General features: G+C 41.5%; 1 protein-coding gene across 1 annotated transcript in view; it reads left to right on the forward strand.

The window, feature by feature from the left end:
- Window positions 1-24,570, forward strand: part of ATP9B (ATPase phospholipid transporting 9B (putative)) — a 283,427-nt gene that overhangs the window by 50,915 nt on the left and 207,942 nt on the right. The window contains exons 4-6 of the mRNA XM_075588537.1: window positions 4,705-4,818; window positions 10,138-10,246; window positions 23,994-24,052. Of these exons, the coding sequence (XP_075444652.1) occupies window positions 4,705-4,818; window positions 10,138-10,246; window positions 23,994-24,052 (282 nt within the window). The remainder of the gene's footprint in view (window positions 1-4,704; window positions 4,819-10,137; window positions 10,247-23,993; window positions 24,053-24,570) is intronic.

The raw sequence follows: 24,570 nt of genomic DNA on the forward strand, positions 1-24,570 counted from the left end.
TGGAAGCTGCAAAGTCATCACACAATGATGTCAAGGCTTTCTATTGCATTCCAGATTGAGGCTGACCCCAGTGATTTAATATTTTTTCTCTTGGACAAGAAGTCTTGTCGGATCTCAGGACCAACGGGATCCCCCATAGTTTTGAGTGCAGTGGTTCAACTCCAGGAGACCACTTGTGTCAAATAAGGTACAAAGCATGGATTGCTGATTTTAAAACAGATCCCATACAGTTGTGTCAATACATTGTTGAGTAATCAGAGGGAGACTTGACAAACAGAGAGAAGTCCATTCTGGAGAATCTCATGTGAATCAACAGGAAAAAGATTGAAATGGAAAACATCCATTGGTACAAACCTAAAGATAGAAATCAAAGTAAACTTTCCTTTGTACCATTTGCAGTACACATTCCTATAGATTTTTTTGCGTAAATGACATTGGTATTTAATATTTAAGGAGTAATTATTGTAGTAAGCAGAATATAATTAATAAACATTTACAGTATAACCCATTCATTATGTGAAAAGCTGCTCCTCCAGATAAAGTGAGGTTGGAAGAAAATGCAACACATTAGCCAGTTTTTTTTATCAGTAACCTTTTTGGCGATCCGTGACCGATAAATAGATATTGGGGGTCTCGCTGTTTGTCCATGGATGACTTCAGATTCCACTCTGGTCTTTAAAGCACAGTCCATAGTCGGGTTCTCACACTGCTGCTGTATTTAGAATAGAGATCTAATAGAACCCCAAGAACTCCAGCCCTCAAGACCCCCCAACAGGTCAGGTTTTAAGGATATCCCAGCTACAGCACAGCTGGCTCAATTAGTGGCTCCGTTAAGACTGGAGGTGAGCACCACTGGCGTAGACCATGTGCTATCCTGTCAAGTACAAACTATTGCTTTGTTATTGGTTGGCAGCACATCAATTCTTGGCATTAAAGGATTTTTGCAAAGATGATTCTGGCCAAACACAATGCTAATAATTCTTAGGTCAGGGGTTCAATATGAAAGGCTTGTAAATTAAAGAATACCTTAGAACTGTGAGAGGATAACAAATATATTTGTAAATCACTGATATTTCAGTAAATCGTATGATGATCTCCCACCCCAAGTGATGATTGAATACACATGGGAAATGTTCTATCTATGTATCAAGACAAGTGGTGCAGTTCTGTGGCAAAAAAAAAAGCTTCAGCAGATGTATATCAAAGACAATAAATCCCTAGCTTTCAATCAGGTCAGGTGTTTTTGCGCAGAATTGCTTCACTTTTGCCTCGATACATAGACCCCCTAAGATTTTGGGGGCTAATGTTATTTTGTTTGTGTGTAAATATATATTCGCATGTTTTCTAAACTGTGATTTACTGTATATCATTTTAACCTAATTAAATGTATTACAAAGGGCTGTGATAGTAAATTAGCTTCTGTATACGTTAACATCTTGGTATCTCCTCTTAATTCAAATAAGTTTGCAGCGTTTATTGAGCATCGGCATATCCGATAGTTGGAAAAAAGCTTAGGATCTAATATGCATCTTTATTAAAACTCACAAAACTAATGGCTCTGTAATTAAAAGGCTGATCTTATGTCAAGGTAATAAAATGTCAACTGTCTTTCAGACAGATAAATATTCTCATCTTTATTGAACCACACCACTGTTTTCTCCCTTAGTTTAAATTATTAAATACACACAAATTGCTTAAACAGTGCACATTTTCCTAAAGGTCACAGAGTTCATTAAGAATACAGTAAACCATTGATTGTTGTGATGAAAAACATGAGTATAGTTTTTTTTTACATTTAGATTACATTTGTAGTCAAAATGTATACTGATCCATGGTGTGAGACGTCACTAATATATACAATGGTTGCCAGAACACAATCAGAATAAGAATTATACATGTGCTATTGTTAGGTGCTTTTGTACCACCATATATTCTGCTGATATTAAATGTCTTACGCTAGAACATTAGGTTGACTTTGATTGTCTTATTTAGGCATAGTATATTTATTCAGTGTGTTCTTTATACCACTTATCTGGTTAAGTTGAGAGGTTTTTGGATGGAGGTGTATAATTAGGGAAGTACCATAGACTGCAGCAGTCTGTAAGAACAGGCATGAAGAAGGGGCGATTTAGGCCCCGAAACGTTGCCCCCCTTATATTTTATCACTCTATTCATTACGTGTTTGGTACATTTTTTTCCCCTCCCCCATTTGTCTTGTGTTTTTTTCACCCCCTTTGTCTCCCCTCCACCCCTCCTATTGTTGTGCATTGTTCTGCTTCGTGAGATGTACGGCCTGCATTAGGGTCAGCTTTGTATTTTACATATATCTTCAATACATTTTGCATTTTTCAAATTGACAATTTGACTGATTCTTATTCTGATTGTGTGCTGGGAACCATTGTATATGTTAGTGACTTCTTTGGGGGGTCTGAGGTTCCTCCCTGTTCCCTTGCACCATACTATTAGTTCATTTGTCTACGAACTCTCATTTATGTGGAGGGCATCCTAGCACACACTTTTTTTTTTATGGTGTGAGATGGTTGTCTTTACATGAGTAAACTTTCCTAAATAACATCTCCATTAATTCAATTCTTTCATTTTGTTGATAATTTCATGAAACATTTATAAAAAGAAAAAATTGAAAGATAAGGTCTTGGTAATAAATTATTAATGACCTTTCAGATGAACAGATTAGATGGACCTCATCCATTGGTATGTGTATAGAAAATGTGTCTCAGAAAAAAGCCATTCGAGATATAAGATTGTTTCCTTTGTATATCTGTGATTGAGAGTGCGCAGAGGGAAGGCTGAGTTCAGCATCACTCGCGTAGGAAACCTGGTCAGCAGATAGTAGATGGTAGCAGAAACTCTGGGGAAATTGGGCATGGGAAGGAGACAAATATCCGTTGGATGTGGGCACGCCTAAAATTACCCAAATTTGAACTGGTGAGCTAACAATAAGTGCCCCAGCTAAGGTATCACTTTGTACAGTTAACCAGTATCCCTAGAACTACCAAAGATGAAACTATGTAATGATGGGTACGGTTTTGGACTCCAATATCTGGATGTATAGGATATTGGTGAGATCACAAAAATAAAAATTATTTTAATACATCAAATAATTATTGCACTCAAACTTGAAAAAACTATTAAAAATGTGAGGGTGATAGTAAGGTGTAACACGGCTAAAACAAACACTAATGACTGTGAATGTACATGGAATCCTCAATTCAAACTTAACCAGCTAAATGCCAATCGAGGTAATGTCTAGAAATCTACTCACAGACAGAGAATAGAGACCTTGATATACTTGTTGCTAGAACCTCTAAATGCCTAATACTAGTAGGTACTAATAATTAGTGATCCTATTAATGGCTTGGTAATACTAAATGTATATCACAAAACTATCCCTAAGTAACAGACAGCTATATGTCTCTTCAAGTAGAGCACACAGTAGTTGCAAAAAAGTATCCTTTAGAATGATGATACATTTCTGTACTCTAAACTCTGAACAATAAAGTGTCAGAACTGGCAGAGGTGTAATTCAAGCTTCATGGTATTTAAAAAAATAAATAAATAAAAGATCTTTGGTTACTATTTGTATAATATGTTCTCTATAAACAATGATGGCCCCTTAATTGTATTACAAAGACACTGCTGGAAAAAAAAATAGAGAGATAGGTCAACCCTAGCAAGAGAAGACAAAGGACAGCACTCAAGGATAAATGGCAAAAAAAAAAACCTGTATTCAGATGGTACAGCACAAACAAGACCAACGTTTCGGTCCTTGTAGGACCTTCCTCAGGGTGATGCTAGAGTACACTGGCCAGGGGATACCTTATCTACCTAAATCTCCACCCAGTGAAAGCAATCAGGATAGCTAATTAGTCCCATGGTCAATCCCATCGTGTCAGGAGTCGCATAACAGCCGTCATGTGATCAGCTGTGTGGAAGGAAGCAACAAACAGTGCACATGCTCTTGCTGCTGGTGGCCACTTGGAGTGCCGTTGGGTTGCATCCTGTGTTGCCTTGACAACGCGCTGCGTAAACCACGGCACCATAGTGCTTAAGAGAATACTTCACAGCGTCAATTGGAGCGCATACGCAGCCAGGCCAGTCAAAGCAGAGAGCAAGAAGGCGTCCCACATTGCCAGGCGACGCGATGTTTTCCTTGCAAAACACAGCTGTCGGCAAAAATAGAATTGTAAAATAGGGTTTAATTCACCACACAATCATCAGGGGTAAATACAAGAAAGAAGGGAGCTAAATAAAGGACCGGTAGGTCCGAAACGTCACTCCCTTCTTTTTTTGGATTTATGATATATATAATCTATATAATACACACACACACATTTTAAGTTATGGTGGGTGAAAAAGGCGACAAGAAACCTCCACCATATAGCAAATAAAAAGATCACTTGTGAGCACATGTCTTAGACAGGTCTGCAACCCCGCCTTTCACCATTATCACCTAGCATACAGTGCTTCCACTGCAGCAAGGGATTCTGGGAAATGACATGCAAATGAGCACACCGTGTCACAATTTGCCTGAATCCATTTTTACATGGAGCCCTTATAAACTAATGCTCACTGTTAACACATATATATTCCCATTACAAGAGAAAATCCAAATCTAACACAAGTTATTTATGTCGATTTGTATTTTTAAATACAGCATTTTTTTATTCCTTTCCTCTTTTTAAGGTTTTATATCAACAATTCAAATTTTTCTTGAATCTCTATTTTCTGGTAGTCGCTTGTTCCCAGTTTGTATCGGCGTTGAAAATAGGTTACCTCTACACCTACTGGGCACCGCTGGTAAGTAGAAGTAAAATTTTCTGTTTCACAGTATGTGTTGTGTTTATCCTATTTCTGGGAGTGAATAATTATGGAAACCTCCTGGACAATGCTAATACTCATAGAGATTCTGAATTTTGCTTATTATAAGGAAGGCTATGGAAAAATACAAGAAAGTCAAACATTTAGCCAAAGACGATGATGCTTTTTTTTCTTTCTTTCAGTGAGCAATACACCTTACAAAGTAATTAAAGTGAGAAGTGTTTCGCAAATCAAATTCATTCAGATTGATAATCATTCTGATGTACATGAAATCAATAACAGTTAAAATGGCCTCATCAGATAGTGGGGTTTGAGGCCATGCAGCAATATATCCTGTGATAGAGTATTTATTGTGAACTTAAGGGTGAAACATAGATTTGTTTAGTACAGCAACATAAATATGCATACTGTACGTAGCATATTATACTATAAAACAATGGAGAAAAAACATAAATAGTTAATAAAACAAGTTCCTTGTTTTGGAAGATATGGATGTGAAGCAGGATTTAGTAAGTTCTGACATTAACTTTGGTTTTGTTGGCATTTTACTGGATGGAGAAAGGTAGCACTCCAGAAACGACCACCCATTTTAAGTGAGAATGAACAGAATTTTCCATATGAAGCATGTTTGATAGTTTATTGATTGCAGGCATTTTGAACATACATTTTTAATGTCGGTGTATGAAAGTATTTTAACCTAATTTGCTTCAGTGAGTGATTTAGGATTCGTTTAATTAAACAGCAAAAGGAGGTACTCAATGCACTTAATATAATGGAACGTATAAGTTTCTGCTTCTGGGGCCATTTTCCTCCTGCCAAACCTAATACCGCATAAACCATAGGTGGCCAACTCCAGTCCTCAAGGGCCACCAACAGGCCAGGTATTGGGGATATCCCTGCCTCAGCACAGACGGCTCAATCAGTGGCGCAGTCATTCTGAGTGAGCCACTGATTGAGCCACCTGTGCCGAGGTAAGGATATCCTTTAAAGCCTGACCTGTTGGTGGTGGCTGTTGAGGATGGGCGTTGGCTACCCCTGCCGTAAACCTTTCTCTCGATGACGAAAGAAACTTGATTAATAGCTTTATCTTTGACATGTACACCGGCATCCCCATATCCTATAGTAATTACATTTTATTTTCAGTAATACTCCATACAGCTTTACTAAAACTATTTACATTAGGAAATTGGGTCTAGATTTGGGTTTGCTTTAAAAATAACAACAGGAATTACGTCTCTTGTCTCCACAGATTAGATGTAGAACTCCTGATCTAATTAATCTGAACTGAAAATGATCATTACTGTATAATTAGGATCTAGTACTCAAGTTTATTCATATTTGTGCTTTTATTTTAACGTTTTCTTTTCTGTGGTATTGTATTATTTTCTTATCCAGCCTCCCTGCATTTTATTGGCCATGTCATTTATATATCTGAAGACACACCATTCAAAAAAGTGTGCAACAGTAAAAACCAGACAACTGGCTTTATTATCAAATTGAAATAGTAGCAGACACAGATGCACTACAGGCACAATGCCTCCATCCTATGAGGATCCTGGGCAGCTAGGATGGTCCTCACAAGCAACTCAGTTTTCAAGGAACACACCAGAGATGATACAACTGGGTATTTATTTGGGTACAGCATAGATATCACAGGCTCCATTCCCTGAAGGCAGTACCCAGGGCTTGAGGCCCTAGGCACCCCTCCTCAGCACACCTTACCCCCTAACAGGGCAAGGCCTCTGTCCACTGCTATCCAGGAGAGGCTATACTGGTGCTTCCTCCACGCAGGGAGGTGAGCACAGAACTGACTGCTAACTGGGACTTAGTGCTGGAGGGACCAGAGAATTAGTAGCCATGGGGTTCTTGGGTACAATTACATCATCCGTACAATGAAAGCAGAAACAAGACTGTTCATGAAAGAAAATGGTTGTGTACACTGTTGTGGTACCACTGCTTTGAGCTAGAGACTGACATTGAAGTTAGCTGTGGAATAATGTTGGCAGCACTGTGTGCTTGGTCTCTTTCCAATCTGTCTCCAAGTCACCATGAGATCAAGATAACAAGCAGGATGGCACCACTTGCCTTGTCCTTTAACCCATTGTGTTCCAAGCAGAGGCAGTCACACAAGAATGCAGTCCAACTCGTATTGAAAGGATGTCTCAAAAAACAGGAAGTATTTTTTTTTCTCTCTTTGCTGCGTGTTCAACACAGGCAGGCAATATCTCTCGTTGGAAAAGTTTCCCCACAGAACTGTAGTCAACCATTCCATGTGTTGCCAAAATGTATTTTATCCACTAAGGCAGTGATTCCCAACTCCAGTCCTAAAGTACCCCCAAACGGTCAGGTTTAAAGGCTACCCCTGCTTCAGCACAGGTGGCTCAATCAAAATGACTGAACCACTGATTGAGCCAACTGTGCTGAAGCAGAGATCCTTAAAACCTTACCTGTTGGGGATACTTGAGGACAAGTTGGAAACCACCGCACTAAGGTATAATAATATCCATATTTTCGCTTTATTTTCTTCTGTGCTTTAAACAAATCAAGTCTCACTCATGCTTTGCAAGTTAGGATAACTGTTCTGAAGCCCTAAGTGTCCAACTTTCCTCCGTCTGTCAAAACCTATTTAGCTAGCTGTAAATTTCAAGATTCTGAACCTGAAAATATTGTGATCATATAAATGACCACACCCAGAATCTGTAAATATGCATTTTAAACAATTTGTGGTGTTTTAGTGACATAAACAATCTTTGGGAATATGCACAATTTAGATTTGTTTGTACTGTGTGAGTGTAGCAGGGGATCTGTTTATCACTAATGACATTGTTTAGCTTTTCAGCTGTCAGTCAGCTCTAAGTCAAAGCTAGCTAACATGTAATTTTGGATTGATAGAATAGGCTATTATTTGGGCTGCACAGACTTCTAGATATTCTATGTGTTAGAGAAAGTAGTGGATTATTTTTTATGTTTTGAATAAATAAAAACAAATGTCCCATTTCTAGCTCTTTTGAAAATCTTACGGAAATGCATTTGTACAGTTCCTATGTGGAACTAGTCAGTTAGGGAATAATGGACAGAACTCATTGAGGACTCTTGCTTGCATATTAAAAAGACACAGTGGGAGTGGTGGAGTAGAGGCTAAACACACAGCAAGACTAAGGCTGAGTCCAGGGTCAGCGCTTAGGCACTGATGCGCGCTGACGCTTGTCAGTGAGCCCTTGCAGCTGCAATGAGAGCGGCTTTAGCAGGGGCTCACGCACGCGTCCGCAGGCGTGCGGAGGCGTAGCTGCTAATTTTTTTTAGTTTGAGCGCTCACGGGAGCCCAATGAGGGCGAACCAGCTCTGTGATGTCACTGGCCCGCCCCCGGATGGCGTGGGAACTAAGGCCAGGGAATGCACCCTCTTTCCCTCAGCCTCAGCGCGCCTCCACACGGCTGCAGTCACCATGGACTTAGCCTAAGAAAAGGCTGAAGATAAGGAGACTAAAACTATGCCCAGTCTACATTGTTTACAGATATTTCCAAAGCAACTTTATAAAATATTGAAATGTGTGGTTGTTTGTTTTGTGTGTCCATCCCAAAATCTAACCCACTAAACATTTATTTTAGTTTGAATGTGTAAAAAAGATAAACGTTCTATTTGGTATATTTTGTCTGCATTTAATGTGTCAATCTGCGGATAAAATCATTGCCCTTTAGTGGATTACATAATTCATTAGTGTTAGTAGTCTATCTTCTTCCTGTACCATAATTCTGTGGTACAGGTGATGGTCCGTATGAATAAAGAATATTTATCTGTATGAGATTCAATTAAAATATCTACAAATCTAGAATTATACTTTCTTGAACACGTTGCCTTTGTTGGCCATATGAAACACTTTACAGTTTATGCAGTGACAAAATCGGCTATTCTTGCTTAAGTGTTAGCTTTTAGGAGTGTTCTCATGGGTAAACCTATCTTGTAATGATGTGCCCACTATGTTTGGTGCCTAATGACAGGTATATTGAGTATTTGTACTGCATACTTTGGCCAACACATAAGCTAAGTGCTATTGAAGCAACCAGCGACCAACCAACATAATAGTGTTATTATTATTATCATTGTTTATTTGTAAAGTGCTAACATATGCCGCAGCGGGGTACAGTGTTAGAGATCTTATATAAACAGAATGACAAACAAACGCAAACAGATACAAAAAGTAAGTAGGGTCCTGCTTGTGAGAGTTTGCAATAGAGTGTTAACATATTTTAATTGCCCAAAACAGATTTCTATAAAGTTAAACATGACTCTCAGAACCACACAGGTCTTTTCAAAAGCTCTCTATATACTGGGAAGAACTCTCTCTTGTTGGCCTACTACAGTAACCTCTGGATATAACGGCACCTTCAGAGAATTGTGGGTGCCGTTATAGCAAAAATTCTGTTATATAAAGAGTTCATTTTATAAGGGGGTATAAATAAAAAAAAAACGGACATGTCAGTGCTGCCAGTTTAATCAAAATGTTTGAAAAATAAAAAACAAGTTGCATATGGAACATAAATAAAACCTAATTAATGTAAAACCGCACTTCATAAAACATTCACAACACTGCTTACTTCACAACCCACATTGTACTCGGGCATCAAAACATTCCTGCTTACTCCTTTTTCTAATTTCTTAACTATTTCGATGTAATCGTCAATGCTTAGTGTAGCTCTAAGTTTCTCTCCAGTCTTTACTTTGTCAATCTTAGGAGCCATTGTTGAGGGGCGCACAAGTTATTGTATGCTACAAAATGGGACTTACTGCCAGAGTTGTGACGTTTTGATTCGTGATTTGCCATTTCGAAAGGTGCTGTTAGTTAGACATTGCTGCTACTGTGCCGTTATATCCAGATTTGACTGTATATAAGGTTTTTCAGTCTGTATCGTACGTACTATTCTCCAGGGCCAAATCATTGAATACAACTGTTCTACAGATGTTAAAAAAGAAATATGTAATCTATTGCAGTTATCTACTAACCCATTGTTTTGAAACAAGCAATGCTGTGTTAAAAAAAGGATGTCAGTGATGGACACGGTTCACAGAAAGACTGCAGGAAATAACACGCAGAGCTTTTGAGACATCTGATTGAGATGGTCACAGATTGGCTCAAACATAAGCTCTCCCACTATATTTCTCTAGTGTTAGAATGAATATATAGTTACTAACTTCATATAAAATTTAAATGTGGCCTTAAGAATAGTGCAAGTATTGTGTTATTTGTTTTGTGTATATTTATACACGCATATAAATATGTATTTTTATTTTTTATTTTAGGGCTTTGTTCTGGCTGTCACAATGGTGCGGGAAGCAGCTGATGAATATCGGAGATTCAAGAGAGACAAAGAAATGAATTCTCAATTATATAGCAAGCTTACCATTCGAGGTCGGCAAATACTTGTTTTTACCCATTTTCTTAGAATTGATAAATGTATGCAATGATTGATTGTTTGACAACTATTCACTTTTTTTGTACGGTGCAAGAGTAGCAGGGGATTTGTTTATCACTAATGACATTATTTAGATTTTTAGCTGTCAATCGTCGCTAAGTCAAAGTTAGCTAACATGTAATTTTGGATTGATAAACTAGGCTATCATTTGGGGCTGCATTGTGAAAGTTGGCACTGACCAAACAGACCTACATATTGTATGTGTTAGAGAAAGTTGTGGATTACCTTTTATGTTATAAATTTAAAAAAAAAGCAAAGGTCTTATGGTCTAACCCAGCGGTGCGCAAACTATGGGGCGCGACCCCCAGGGGGGGCGCGACACTGCCGACGGAGGGCGCGGGGTTTACAGAGGCCCCGCGCGCTTCCCGAAGGCACTTAAATTAAGTGCCGGGGGAGCTGCAGGGCCTCTGTAAACCTAACTTACCGTGGCTCCGGCGGCTTCCTCCCTGCGGCGCCATGGCAACGCGGCGTCAAAATGACGCCGCGAGGTCATGTGACGTCACGTTGCTATGGCAACGCGACATCATTACTCCGGAGCGCGGGTAAGTTGGGGTTGGGGGGGGCGCGGGAGCGAGGGGACAGCCGGCAGGGGGGCGCAGGGAAAAAAGTTTGCGCCCCCCTGGTCTATACCCACCAAACATTTATTTTAGTTTGAATGTGTAAAAAAAAAAAAAAACCTTCTATTTGGTATATTTTGTCTGCATTTAATGTGTCATTCTGCGGATAAAAGCATTGCCCTTTAGTGGATTACATAATTCATTCGTTTTAGTAATCTATCTTGATCTTGTACCATAATTCTGTGGTATCAGTGATGGTCAGTATTAATAAAGAATATTTATCTGTATGAGATTCAATGAAAATATCTACAAATCTAGAATTATACTTTCTTGGCCATATGAAACACTTTACAGTTTATGTAGTGACAAAATCAGCTATTCTTGCTTAAGTGTTAGCGTTTAGGAGTGTTCTCATGGGTAAACCTATCTTGTAATGATGTGCCCACTATGTTTGGTATGAGCTTAATGTAATTGGTGCCTAATGACAGGTGTATTGAGTATTTGTACTGCATACTTTGGCTAACACAAGCCAAGTGCTATTGAAGCAACCAACCAACATAAGTGTGTTATTATTATTATCATCGTTTATTTGTTAAGTGCTAACATATGCCGCAGCGGGGTACAGTGTTAGATATCTTATATAAACAGAATGACATACTGTACAAACAAGCACAAATATATTGTTACTAACTTCATACAAACATTTACATGTGGCCTTAAGAATAGTGCAAGTATTGTGTTATTAGTTTTGTGTATATTTATACACGCATATAAATATGTATTTATTTTATTTTAGAGCTTTGTTCTGGCGAAAGCTTTGTGTTAGAGAAAGTAGTGGATTACTTGTTATATTTTAAATTAAAAAAAAACCAAATGTCTCATTTTAAGGTCTTATGGAAATGCAGTGCTACAAGCCGGGCCAAGTGGATAAAGTGACTCTCTAGCTGTACTGTATGTGCAGAAAGTAAAACATATATTAGGAATCAACTAAAACATTGTTTTGTATAATGGATAATCTATAAGAAAACATTTGGGTCTCCTTCAGATGCAGCAAAAGTTTGGAATTACAAAGATGTGGGTCAGTTCATTTATTTAAAAATATTATTATTGTGACCTGGTTGACTACAGAATTACAATCATCTGAGCATCCACCTTCCAAAATGCAAGTCACTAACAGATTTACCCGTGGCATATCTCTACGTGCTTACAGTTGAAAGTACGGGCTCGGGGACGGTCTTTTAATCAAGTCCTCCCTCTGTCTTATCAAATTACTGTGATACTGGTTTGGAGTTATATCGAATACCCTAGTTTTGAAATGCTGTAACTACCCTCCTGGCGAAGAACATAAAGTAATGTAGTTCCTGCGCAATCTATCGTCCTGTTCCCGCTAGTCCATGTATTTATTTGAGAAACGAGATTGCAAAAGCATGAGCCTAAATTTGTCATCTGGTAATTAAAATAAACATAAACCGGTAGACCTTTTTTCAAGTTTAATGTGTCCACCCAGGACACACATAGGAAGCACTCCCCTCCTGCCCCTCTCCCTCCTCCCCCTGGGGGTACAAGGAGGGGTGGACTTGGGGTGTACAAGCACATAATGGGCCTGTGGGGGGACATGGTATAAAGAGGCAATGTGGGTGTGGCTATAAGGATGTTAAGGGGGGGTATAAGGAGGGAGGTGATGGGGGTATAAGGAGGTAATGGACCTGGGAATGGGGGGGGGGGTGTATAATGAGGTAATGATCCTGGGGGGGGGGGGGGGAGAGGGTTAAAAGATGCAATGGGCCTGGGAGTATAATGAGGTAATAAGCGATGGGGGGGCATAATGAGGTAATGAGCCTGGGAGTGGTGGGTATTAAAGAAGTAATGTGCCCAATGAGGGGGACTTAAAGGAGGTAATGGGTCTCCTTGGGGAGGAGGGGGTGTAGTATAAAGACGTTATGGGCCTGGGTTGCGGTGCCAGGGGAAGATATAAAGAGGTGATGAGTGCGGGGAGCTATAAGGAGGTAATTAATGGCCCTTGTTGGACGGGGAGCATAGAGCACAGAGGTGCTGCATGGGCTCACCTGTGGCATGCGATAGACCCACAGAAGGAGGGCTGTGTCTAAAGGGGCGGCACATACACAGGAGGGCTGTCAGCGGAGGACCCCCCCCCCCCCCCCCGTCCGGCAGGTTGAAATGAATGTCTCCCCAGAGCCCAGTGCAGTCTAAAGGTTACCATAAATAAATAAAAAATAGAAAATGTGTGTGGTGCTATAGACCAGTAAAAAGACACAATGAATAATCTTGATGCCATAGTAACCTCCGAAGCTAGAGATTAAGAAAACCATGCTTTTTGTAACATTAGACAGAGACCAGTGAATAGTTAAGTCACAGTAGTTTAGGACAGGACTGTGAAATAGAAAAGTTGTTCTTGCTTAGTGTCTGGTTGATTGCAGCTATTGGGTCTGTGAAAAAAAGAATACGGGAAGTCCGATTACTCTTGATCACTTTCAGGTGCGTTGTAGACTTCTCTTAAATCAAATAAGATTATTTCATTTAATATTTTTTATACTGTTCAAATTATTATTTTTGTTATAGATCTGTATTCGTATGAACAGACTGTATCTATTTTTAGTAGAATTTCAATTGGAAGAAATTGATAAATCACTTGTATATAATCACTTCTATACACTTACAAGAATGCCCTCCTACTCTCTGTACGTTCTTCCTACCTACCAATTAGATTGTAAACTCTTCGGAGCAGGGACTCCTCTTCCTACTGTAACTGTTAATTTTTATGTCTGAAGCACTTATTCCCATGTTCTGTTATTTGTATTATTTGTTATTTTTATGATGATTCACATGTACTACTACTGTGAAGCTTTATGTTTATATTAATGGCGCTATATATATAAAGACATACATACATACATATCCTTACGGTAGCAATATAATACATAGTTAAGCAATCGTAGTCTAAAATAATCCCTTTAAATCAGGAACTCTGGAGAGCTGGCTGCTCCAGTACTGAAGTGGTTAACTATAACTTTTTTAAGTGGTTGAATTCTAGCATATATTGCATTGTAGTACTTGTACCAGTATCAGTGTAATGAAATAGATAGATCTAAAGTCATAGTGACTTTTTCTAATATTGTTTTTTTTTGTTCAATTTTCTAAGGCCATAACAAATATTTATTAGATTTTCAAACCATTGTAGCTTACTGCAATGCCTTTTATCTAGTGACTGTAATGAATTACTATAGACACTTATTTCAATGCTTCAGTTCTGCATATTGCTTTAGGCAAAAGGCCTACGTCTTGGTGGACTATAAAGTCTGGATGTGCAGCAACTACTGACAGCTTTGGACTTTTTTTTATTGGTAATTACACAGATGGTGAAGAGGGTTTTGCTGTTGAGATGTTTTCCAAGAAAACAATAGTTGACTTATAGTCAATTGTTTGTTTGGTGAAGTTCTTCTCAAACATGAACTACTGTCCTGAAGATGTGTGTTCAATACTGTTATATTACATTCTGCAAATTAAGAATATGAATTAAAAAAAAAGTGTTTCCCCCCCCCACTTATCAACATTTCATTTCAAATGACAAACATTTGACTTGAAAATTGCATTGTTCTGACTTTTGAAGGTTTTACTGAGTGTTTAATACAGATATTGTATTGTCAGATTTGGTGAAAATAGTAGTAGATTAAAAAAAGTGGGGTTTTTTTTTTTTTTTAGATGACACAAAATGTCCAACATTTTTGTAAAGGAAAAATATATATTAGAACTGCAAAAATTGGTAGTTATATGCCCTATTGTCTTTTGATGGAAGAAGTCATCTGACTTTGATTATTATTTTTTCATAACATTATGGATTGTACATATATGCACATTCAAATTTGCCACTGACCTTGCAATCTGCTTTCCTATGTTTTGTTGTAAATTGGAATTTCAGACAATCTCTGTAACGTTTGTAAGAGTTATTAAAAGAGCAATAGCTTTCTGGTCTCCTGAGCCTACGTATGGTTCTGATAAGTCTAAAACAACTCATGTATGTCTTCTACAGTGACATTAAGATTTGCGTCCTTTCAGGAAGACAGAAGCAGAGCCTCTGTTTTCTTTATATTGTAAGTAAAATAATAAATGTATTTCCTTGTATAGTGCTGACATTATGTGCAGTACTGTACATAGGATTTTGCAGGCGCACAGAGTCCCTGTCCCAGTGAGCTTACAATCTAATGTTCATACCTTAGGCACAGGGAGATTGAGTGACTTGCCCAAGGTGACAAGGAGAGCTAATACTGGGATTTGAACTGTGTTCAGGGGCATTACTACTGAGCACTACTGTTATATATTTCTATTTACCAATATTGAGAATAGAATGTGCTTGTGTGGCCTTAGAAGGAATGGGCTTCACCTTCTGATTCAACCCTGTTCCTTCTACAGTAAACGCCAAGCAGTCTGTGTCAATCTGTCTCTCTTCACTTCGTAAACTTTAAAGCCTTTTCAAATTGATGTTTTCCAAGCACTTTGATTATTGGCAGCATTCTCTGTCTTTTGAATTTATGTCAAAAGCTATCATATCCATCTTGCAGGCATCTTGCAGATGGGGGAGCCTAGTTATCCTTTTAACTTCAGAAAGCTCTCCATACAGTAGATTCCGAGAAATGCAGCATTCATCCATTTTCCGCATATGGGTGTATACGAAGGAGTTGGAATATACTTGGAATTCTTATTTTGTCCAAGAACTCTGTATTCGTAACTTTGTCTTGCCAAGGATGCAATATAGACTCCGCATATTGAAGCTGTTTAACCGTTTCTCATGACTGGCGTATGTTCGAGATTCACTGTTGTATGAGAGAGTTCTGATGACGAAGGCCTAATAGAATATTTTAGTGTTGAATGTTGAACTTTTTGTTATTAATGTACTCATGATGTCTGATGTATTTCCAATGCAGATGTTTACTTTGGCTTCTAAAGATAGATTGTCTGTTACAGTTGAGCCTATGTAGGCAAATAATACATTGTCACCTGCGGTAATGGCTGATGGTGTTTTAATACCCTGCACAGTGACGTTGGTTTTCGTAATGCTTATGATGAGACCGAAGTGTTGGCAGGCAAAGGAAAAGCGACTGATTAAGATTCTGCACATTGCTTTAGATGTGAATAATCAAGGCAGCATCATCGCCATCTTAAGAATCAAAACTGAGCGCAATCTGGTCATGGCTTTAAAGCCTGCATGGTCAGGGAATTTCCCACCTGACCTTCAATCTAAGTAAACTCCATCAGTAGAGGAAACAAATGCATATGAAGGAGAAAGAAAAAGATTCCAAAGTGTGTCAGGGCAGGAACACAGCCCTGCTTCGAATTTCAAAGGCCTCAAATGTTTGTCCATCAAAGTTGAAGGAACTTTGCATACTCATGAAAACAACGAACTATGCAAAGTAGTTTAGGTGGACATTCAGTCTTCTCTAGTAGTTTTAATAGTTTTTTTCTGTTGACAAGATGAAATGCCTTGGTCAGATCTATGAAAGCAGTGTGCAAACGTTGCTCTCTGCATTTGCTTGTATTTGCCTGATTGGGAACATTGCATCAATGGTGGATCTGCAGGCCCTCAAATCACACTTTGACTCAGGCTATATTTGGTCTGCCAGAAACTGTATTCTGGAGACTACAACACAATAATTATTAGTGTCTCTTCTATCACCAATGTTATAATGTTCATATCACTCATGGCTTTATTAATACCAACTTCCAACACTGAATCCCTTCTGCTGGAATCAAATCTTTGCAAGTGACTTTCCAACTGGCCAGGTTGTTACTGATACTTAGTGAACTCCTCAACAGTGTGAGAATGTCACAAAGTTCTTGCATGATAGGCAAACATTTTCTCCACAGAACATCAATGGGATGATAGGTAAGCTCTGATGAAATAGAGAGTGAAATTTTCTTTTAGTAGATTCCAAGGTAGTGTTTGACCCATCTCTCCATCTGTTTCCTCATCTGAGATAATCTCCCCGTAGATGATTTTAAAGGAGCTGTTTTCCTTCGCGTTGAGTCTATGGCTGTTTGATATCATATATTCCTCTGTTTCCTGTGCCTGATGTTTTCTTATGATTAACTGTACAGGTTGTGTTAATACTGGGAATGCTTATGTGCTTTGTATTGAAAATGTCTTAATCTATAAATAAATTTGGCTTACTACAGGTGAATGGTCAGAGTCGGCACTAGGGAATGTGTGAGTCATGGTGACGTTATCAATGTTATAAACCGTCTGGTGGTGATAAGGTCCAGCTGGTGCCACTGGCCTCATCTTGTTTGGCTTATGCTTTTATGGCAAGCGTTAGTCTTAAAAAAGAAATGATGATACTCAGGCCATGATAGGAGCAGAATTCTAGTGAGCTCTGTACATTTTTGCTTACTTATTCTTCTGATATTGTAGGGCCAAGGAAAATTGGCCAGGCTTCTCTGTCAGCACCAACCATGGCATTAAAACCTCACAAACTGTCAAAGATAACCTGTGGCATCCATTCTTAATGCCAATTGAGGTGAACTTATAACCCATAACTGCAATCTCCTATATTGTATCTTCACCTAGTAGTAAGCAAAATTGAAGTGTCCTTTCCAGAGAGCAAACATCCTGTGGAATAGATATAGTGGTCCTGGCCTACCCATGTGTCAGAACCCCCTCTCATCTTTACCGATGCCCAACAGAACGGCAGTTGCCAGTACATTTTGAAACCAGCTTGGCTGCAGGATCTGCTGGAACAGAGATCTTCACTTATCAAGGCTCCACTTGTAGACTAGCTGCCAACCAAAGCTTAAGATCTCAATCTACCATGTCATGGGCAAAGCCTTGTGACGGCATTTCCTCTGCCAGAAGTAAGACCAGCCCTCCCTTTAAGGTGCTCCTCCACCCAAAGGGTAGCCTGGTTACTCAACTGCCGACCAGTATACCACAGTTGCAGGTAGTAGCGTTGTCACAGGAGACTGGGCCATTAACCGGACTAGACCGCAAGGCTGAGGTGGGGATGTATGAAACTACCGCCCTTCAACCGCGGGGGCAGGTCCAGATTGCAGAGTCAGTATAGGTAGCCGGGGCAGGGCAGGAGAGTGTAGGGTAGCGGAGGTACTTGCCGTCGTCAGGGGTTGGAGAGAGCAGAGTAGCTAAAGTCCGAAGCCGTGGTCGAGGAGGAGAGAGAATAAAAGTCCAGTTGACGAGCCAAGGTCCAAGGATGTCAGGGGTCAGAAGTCCGGGTCAAAGCTGGGGTCGAACAAAAGGCACATGAACAAGATAACACAGCAACGGCAGGTTGTTGCAAGCACGACGGAATGAAAGTCTATGCTCAGCAATCAGCATAGGGCTGATTGAGCATATATGTGAGCAAGAGCCAATGAGAGAGTCCCAAGGGATGACATCAGACATATGTGGAGCAATGATAGGAGGAAGCAGGATGTAGAACAGGTGTGGTGCCACTCAGGTGAGTATTGCGGTCAGGTGGAGCTGTACGTGCCCGTGCGCACGGTCGTAGGGTGTGACGCGGAGTGTCTGTGCGGATGGTAGGTGTGTTGGTGTGACGTTAGAGTGCATAGGTGGAGCCAGGGATAGACCGCTGAAGCGGCGCGCGTGCATGGTTGAGGAGGCACGTGGCAGTAGGTGCGGTGCGTGATGCGGCCGGGAGGCTGGGTCTGCGTGCGCTCCTTACAGCGGGTAAATTGGCGTGTTCCACGGCCGGGGAGCAGAGTCTCCGTCTGCTCCTTGCACAAGGGGCATGGGCAATTTGGCACCTCTGGCCCTGGTTCCCTCAATGCTACGCGCGGTGACAGGCTCCTGCCAGTCTTGTGGGATCAATGGAAATGCAAAGGGTGTCCATTGATCTCAGGACGTGGATACTTGTCCTTCCCTCCTGTCCAAATGGTCTTGACACCTCAGACACATCCTCTGCAGCTTTCATCTCCACCGTATAAGTAGACACAGTGGCACCCAAGTAGGTAGCCCATTGGCTCACTCAGAACACTGTATCTGAACAACCCAGCTCATCTCTGTGCACAAACAGAGATGTTTTAAAACACACTGTTCCATAAAATATACACTTTAAAAATATCCTAAGTCTTTTGGTTATGGGAAATAGAATAAGAAGCTGCACGTTATTTCTTACTAGCCATATTCCCCACACTCTACACAATAAACTTAGGACTTTTAAAAAAGTTTTAAAAGTCCTCTCACAACCTTATAGATGGTTGGAGTACCCCCAGAACGCCTAAACCGGTTCTGGGTGACCTGGGCATTTCCTGGGTATCCCCATTAACCTAGGGACTCCTTGACAGCTTCAGCCCCCCCCCTTCCCCTCCACCCCCCCTGAAACTCATACCACAGCAATCCCTGATTGCTGGCATCCCTGGAAAAGTAAAAACACAGAAATTCTTTATTGTCGCATAATTACAGGTAATGCTTTTACAACAGTTAGGTCCAAGAGCTGACACTCCTGAACCCCAAAACATGGATCAGAGGTAACCAAACAGGCTTAACCTTTATTACTGAGCCTGGCTACCTCTTCGCCGTCACATTACTCAATTGCCGACCAGTATTCCGCATTTACAGTTGCAGGTTGTAGCATCTACTGTCAAAACGGTAGCAGGCAAGCCTAAGGCTAAGGTCCCGTTGCACGCGTCCGCACGGCTGGCTTGCTTGCCGGCGGCGCGTGCAACTCGCTGTACCGCGATCTGCGGTCTACAGGATGCTTTTCTCGGAGCGGGGGGGCGTGGCCAAATGGGTCGTGGGGGCGCGGCCATGACGTGAGGGGGCGCGGCCATGACGTGAGGGGCGGGAGGTGGGAGGATTGACTGGGAGCATTGACTGGGAGGATTGACTGGGAGGATTGACAGGGAGGGGGGGCGTGGCTTGAGCGGAGGGACCCGCTACTCTTCCCCCCCCCCCTCCCTCCACGGGCTGCCACGGGCTGCAGGTAAGTAAAAAAAACACACACACGCAGGCACTCACACACACACACACACACACACACACACACACACACACACACACACACACACACACACACACACACACACACACACACACACACACACACACACACACACACACACACACAGACAGGCACACACATACACACACTCATACACACACTCATACACACACTCATACACACACACACAGACAGGCACACACATACACACACTCATACACACACACACACACACACACACACAGGCACTCAGGCACACACATACACACACACACAGGCACTCAGGCACACACATATACAGACAGGCACTCACCTGCTGTCACTCCACACTCCTCCCCGCTCCCCGAAGCCTCTCCTCCTCCCGCAGCCTCCCCTCCCCATTGGCTCACAGCCACACCACGTGACGCGTCGAAGCTAGGAAACACCATTCTGTGGTGTCTCCTAGCGGCTGACGCGCCACAGCGTGTGATCAGCTGTGCAGCCAGTGGGGACCGGGACCGACTCGCGAGGATTCCCCTGCTGGTGGGGAACTCGCTACATTGCCGCCCGCGCCAACGAGCGCAGCGGGTCCCAGGCCTAACTTTACCTGAGCAGTCTATATGTCCATGTAAGCTGCATCGGTCTTTCATTTTTATAAATTATTTATACAGTCTTTTTAATTAAAATAGCTGTCGGGCTAACATTTACTAGAAACCGAGCAGATCACAACTGAACACTTTTTGGAAAACTTGTCAGTGATCTTTATATAGAGTTTCAATTTGAAATGCTAAATCAGAGTCATAAGACAGTGGGAGCCTTGATCATAGGTTACACCATTTCTGATCATTGTTATGGAATTCACCAAAGATGCTTAATTTGAGGAGAACTCGTGCTGCTTTGGTTTGGATTTTTTTCCCCGTGACTGCATCAACCTATAATCTTCAGTATTTATTATTAGTGCAATTTGGTGATGTTTTTATTTAAAACTGTATAATGTATTTCTAGCTTGTACAAAAACAAATTATATAAAAAAAAGAAGCTTCTCATAGATTTCACCAAGGTGCCTCTGTTGTTAATTGTGAACAGGTTTATTGTACCCATGATTATAGGCTAAAAAGAAGGGTATTATTGAAATGCTGCCTCCTTATTGCTCAAAATTCCAGTCATTAATATTTAGTAATGGCTGGAATTTTTGGCAGCCTGCCAAACTTGCTACTCACAGTTAAATGTGGAAAATGGGGATGTTCCTGAATACCAGTACATTGATAATGCACAATACAATAAATGGTCTTTAAACTGTATATGAGCCAGGGAGTCCTCCAAAGCTAAACCACACCATTGCAAGATACCAAGACCCTGCGCTCCTTTCTCTCTCTTTCTCGCCTGTGCTCCTTTCTCTCGCCTGTGCTCCTTTCTCTCTCTCTCGCCTGTGCGCCTTTCTCTCTCTCGCCTGTGCTCCTTTCTCTCTCTTTCTCGCCTGTGCTCCTTTCTCTCTCTCTCTCTCGCCTGTGCTCCTTTCTCTCTCTTTCTCGCCTTTCTCTCTCTTTCTCTCTCTCTCGCCTTTGCTCCTTTCTCTCTCTCTCGCCTGTGCTCCTTTCTCGCTCTCTCTCGCCTGTGCTCCTTTCTCTCTCTCGCCTGTGCTCCTTTCTCTCTCTCTCTCTCGCCTGTGCTCCTTTCTCTCTCTCTCTCTCTCTCTCTCTCTCTCGCCTGTGCTCCTTTCTCTCTCTCTCTCGCCTGTGCTCCTTTCTCTCTCTCTCTCGCCTGTGCTCCTTTCTCTCTCTCTCGCCTGTGCTCCTTTCTCTCTCTCGCCTGTGCTCCTTTCTCTCTCTCTCTCTCTCTCTCTCTCTCTCGCCTGTGCTCCTTTCTCGCTCTCTCGCCTGTGCTCCTTTCTCTCTCTCTCTCGCCTGTGCTCCTTTCTCTCTCTCTCGCCTGTGCTCCTTTCTATCTCTCTCTCTCGCCTGTGCTCCTTTCTCTCTCTCTCTCTCGCCTGTGCTCCTTTCTCTCGCCTATGCTTGTCTCTCTCTCTCGCCTGTGCTCCTTTCTCTCTCTCTCGCCTGTGCTCCTTTCTATCTCTCTCTCTCGCCTGTGCTCCTTTCTCTCTCTCTCTCTCGCCTGTGCTCCTTTCTCTCGCGTATGCTTGTCTCTCTCTCGTCTGTGCTCCTTTATCTCTCTCGCCTGTGCTCCTTTCTCTCTCTCTCTCTCTCTCTCTCTCTCTCTCGCCTGTGCTCACCTGTACTCCTTTCTCTCTTTCTCGCCTGTGCTCCTTTCTCTCTCTCTCTCTCTCTCTCTCGCCTGTGCTCCTTTCTCTCTCTTTCTCGCCTTCTCTCTCTCTCTCTCTCTCTCTCTCTCTCTCTCTCTCTCTCTCTCTCGCCTGTGCTCCTTTCTCTCTCTCTCGCCTTTGCTCCTTTCTCTCTCTCTCGCCTGTGCTCCTTTCTCGCTCTCTCTCGCCTGTGCTCCTTTCTCTCTCTCTCTCTCTCTCTCTCGCCTGTGCTCCTTTCTCTCTCTCTCTCTCGTCTGTGCTCCTTTCTCTCTCTCTCTCGCCTGTGCTCCTTTCTCTCTCTCTCTCGCCTGTGCTCCTTTCTCTCTCTCTCGTCTGTGCTCCTTTCTCTCTCTCGCCTGTGCTCCTTTCTCTCTCTCTCTCTCTCTCTCTCTCTCTCTCGCCTGTGCTCCTTTCTCTCTTTCTCGCCTTTCTCTCTCTCTCTCTCGCCTGTGCTCCTTTCTCTCTCTCTCGCCTGTGCTCCTTTCTCTCTCTCGTCTGTGCTCCTTTCTCTCTCTCGCTTGTGCTCCTTTCTCTCTCTCGCCTGTGCTCCTTTCTCTCTCTCTCTCTCTCTCTCTCTCGCCTGTGCTCCTTTCTCTCGCCTATGCTTGTCTCTCTCTCTCGCCTGTGCTCCTTTCTCTCTCTCTCGCCTGTGCTCCTTTCTCTCTCTCACCTGTGCTCCTTTCTCTCTCTCTCTCACGCCTGTGCTCCATTCTCTCGCCTATGCTTGTCTCTCTCTCTCTCGTCTGTGCTCCTTTCTCTCTCTCGCCTGTGCTCCTTTGTTTTTCTCTCTCTCTCTCGTCTGTGCTCCTTTTTTTCTCTCTCTCTCTCTCTCTCTCTCTCTCTTTCTCTCTCTCGCTTGTGCTCCTTTCTCTCTCTCGCCTGTGCTTCTTTCGCTCTCTCTCGCCTGTGCTCCTTTCGCTCTCTCTTTCGCCTGTGCTCCTTTCGCTCTTTCTCTCGCCTGTGCTCCTTTCGCTCTCTCTCTCGCCTGTGCTACTTTCGCTCTCTCACCTGTGCTCCATTCGCTCTCTCGTCTGTGCTCCTTTCTCTCTCTCTCTCTCGCCTGTGCTTCTCTCTCTCGCCTGTTGATTCTGAGCTTCGCTTTTCTTAGAAGATCAGTGTCCAATATTGTTTAGGATAAGATTATGTAGCAACAAACACCTCTCCTTGATCCTAATATTTTGAAATTGATTCAGTTTTTGGGGGGGATTGATTCCCTCTGTTTATTAAACCATACACTAAATGCTCATCTAATGTGAGGCGAAGGACAATATGGAAGTAGTTTTTTACTCACTTTAGTTCAGATAAGGAACGCAAGAGCAAATAACACTCCACTGCAGAATGGGACTATAAGTGTAATGCAATTACAACTCATGATTTAACTGTAGTTGTGATTTTCTTCTTTTGTATTAAATCCATAATGTTTTCAAGGATCTCAAATTCTTTCTGCACGCTCAGACAGTAACATTTAGTGAGGGACCAAAAATGACATTTCAATGGAAAGTGCAGAATATTATCAGTGAGACTCCATTGAAGTATATTAGACAGTTTAGCGAAGATCCAAGGGACAGACTGCAAATCAGTGATACTCATTAAAAAACAGTGAGAGTTGAGATCAAGCTGTTGAAGTCCCGTCACTTTGTATTACAAATATGTGGCTTTGATATTTTTTTTATTTTTTATTGCCTTAATTCATAACTTTTTTTCCATAAACTAATTAAGTTAAAAAGTCTCATGAATACAAACACAAGTGAAACCAGTGTGCTGCTGTAGCTCAACAGAATGCTTCATAACCAGGAGGAACAATTACCATGATAAGATACGCAATATACATTGGTATAATGTGGTTTTCATTATTCTGTTTTTATGTAACAGATATGTATACATATTCATGCCAAGCTTCGGTATTTTATTTTGTTTGTAGGTAAAGTACAAGTAAAGAGTTCGGATATCCAAGTTGGGGACCTCATCATAGTGGAAAAGGTAATGTTTTTGTGCTTAAATGTACATCAGAGAAAGCGTATGTTTTAGGCAAAGTATTCTTACTTTTTTGTTTATCCTAACTGTTTTATATATTTTTCTTTCATATCTATATTTTTTTTTAATCTGTGTCCATATACACTTGTTTTAAAATTGCAATCAATGTTATGACAATATTTCGGATCTCCCTTAAAGAGGCAATCCAAGCAGGCAATTTGTTTAAGCAACGTTGTCTTATTTTTAACATCTGAATGAAGCAGGGGGTCTCAGAAACTGAACCACATTAATTTCAGCTCCAGGAACCCTGTGCTTCCCGAGATACTTGCCTCGTAAGAAGTTGCCAGTAGCTGCTCTGCTCGCCTAGCAGGGTTCACGTAATGGAGGCGTTTCAAAGCTCCCACGCCCGGCGGGTAATGACGTCATCAGGTTCGACTTCCCATTGGCCCACGTGTGCTGGAGCTTTAAACCTTTCCAACATACCGGCCCTCCCTTCGGGAAGCAGGGGGTCCCCAGAACTGAAG

Source organism: Ascaphus truei, chromosome 2 (assembly GCF_040206685.1).
Source record: "Ascaphus truei isolate aAscTru1 chromosome 2, aAscTru1.hap1, whole genome shotgun sequence".
NCBI lineage: Eukaryota > Metazoa > Chordata > Amphibia > Anura > Ascaphidae > Ascaphus > Ascaphus truei.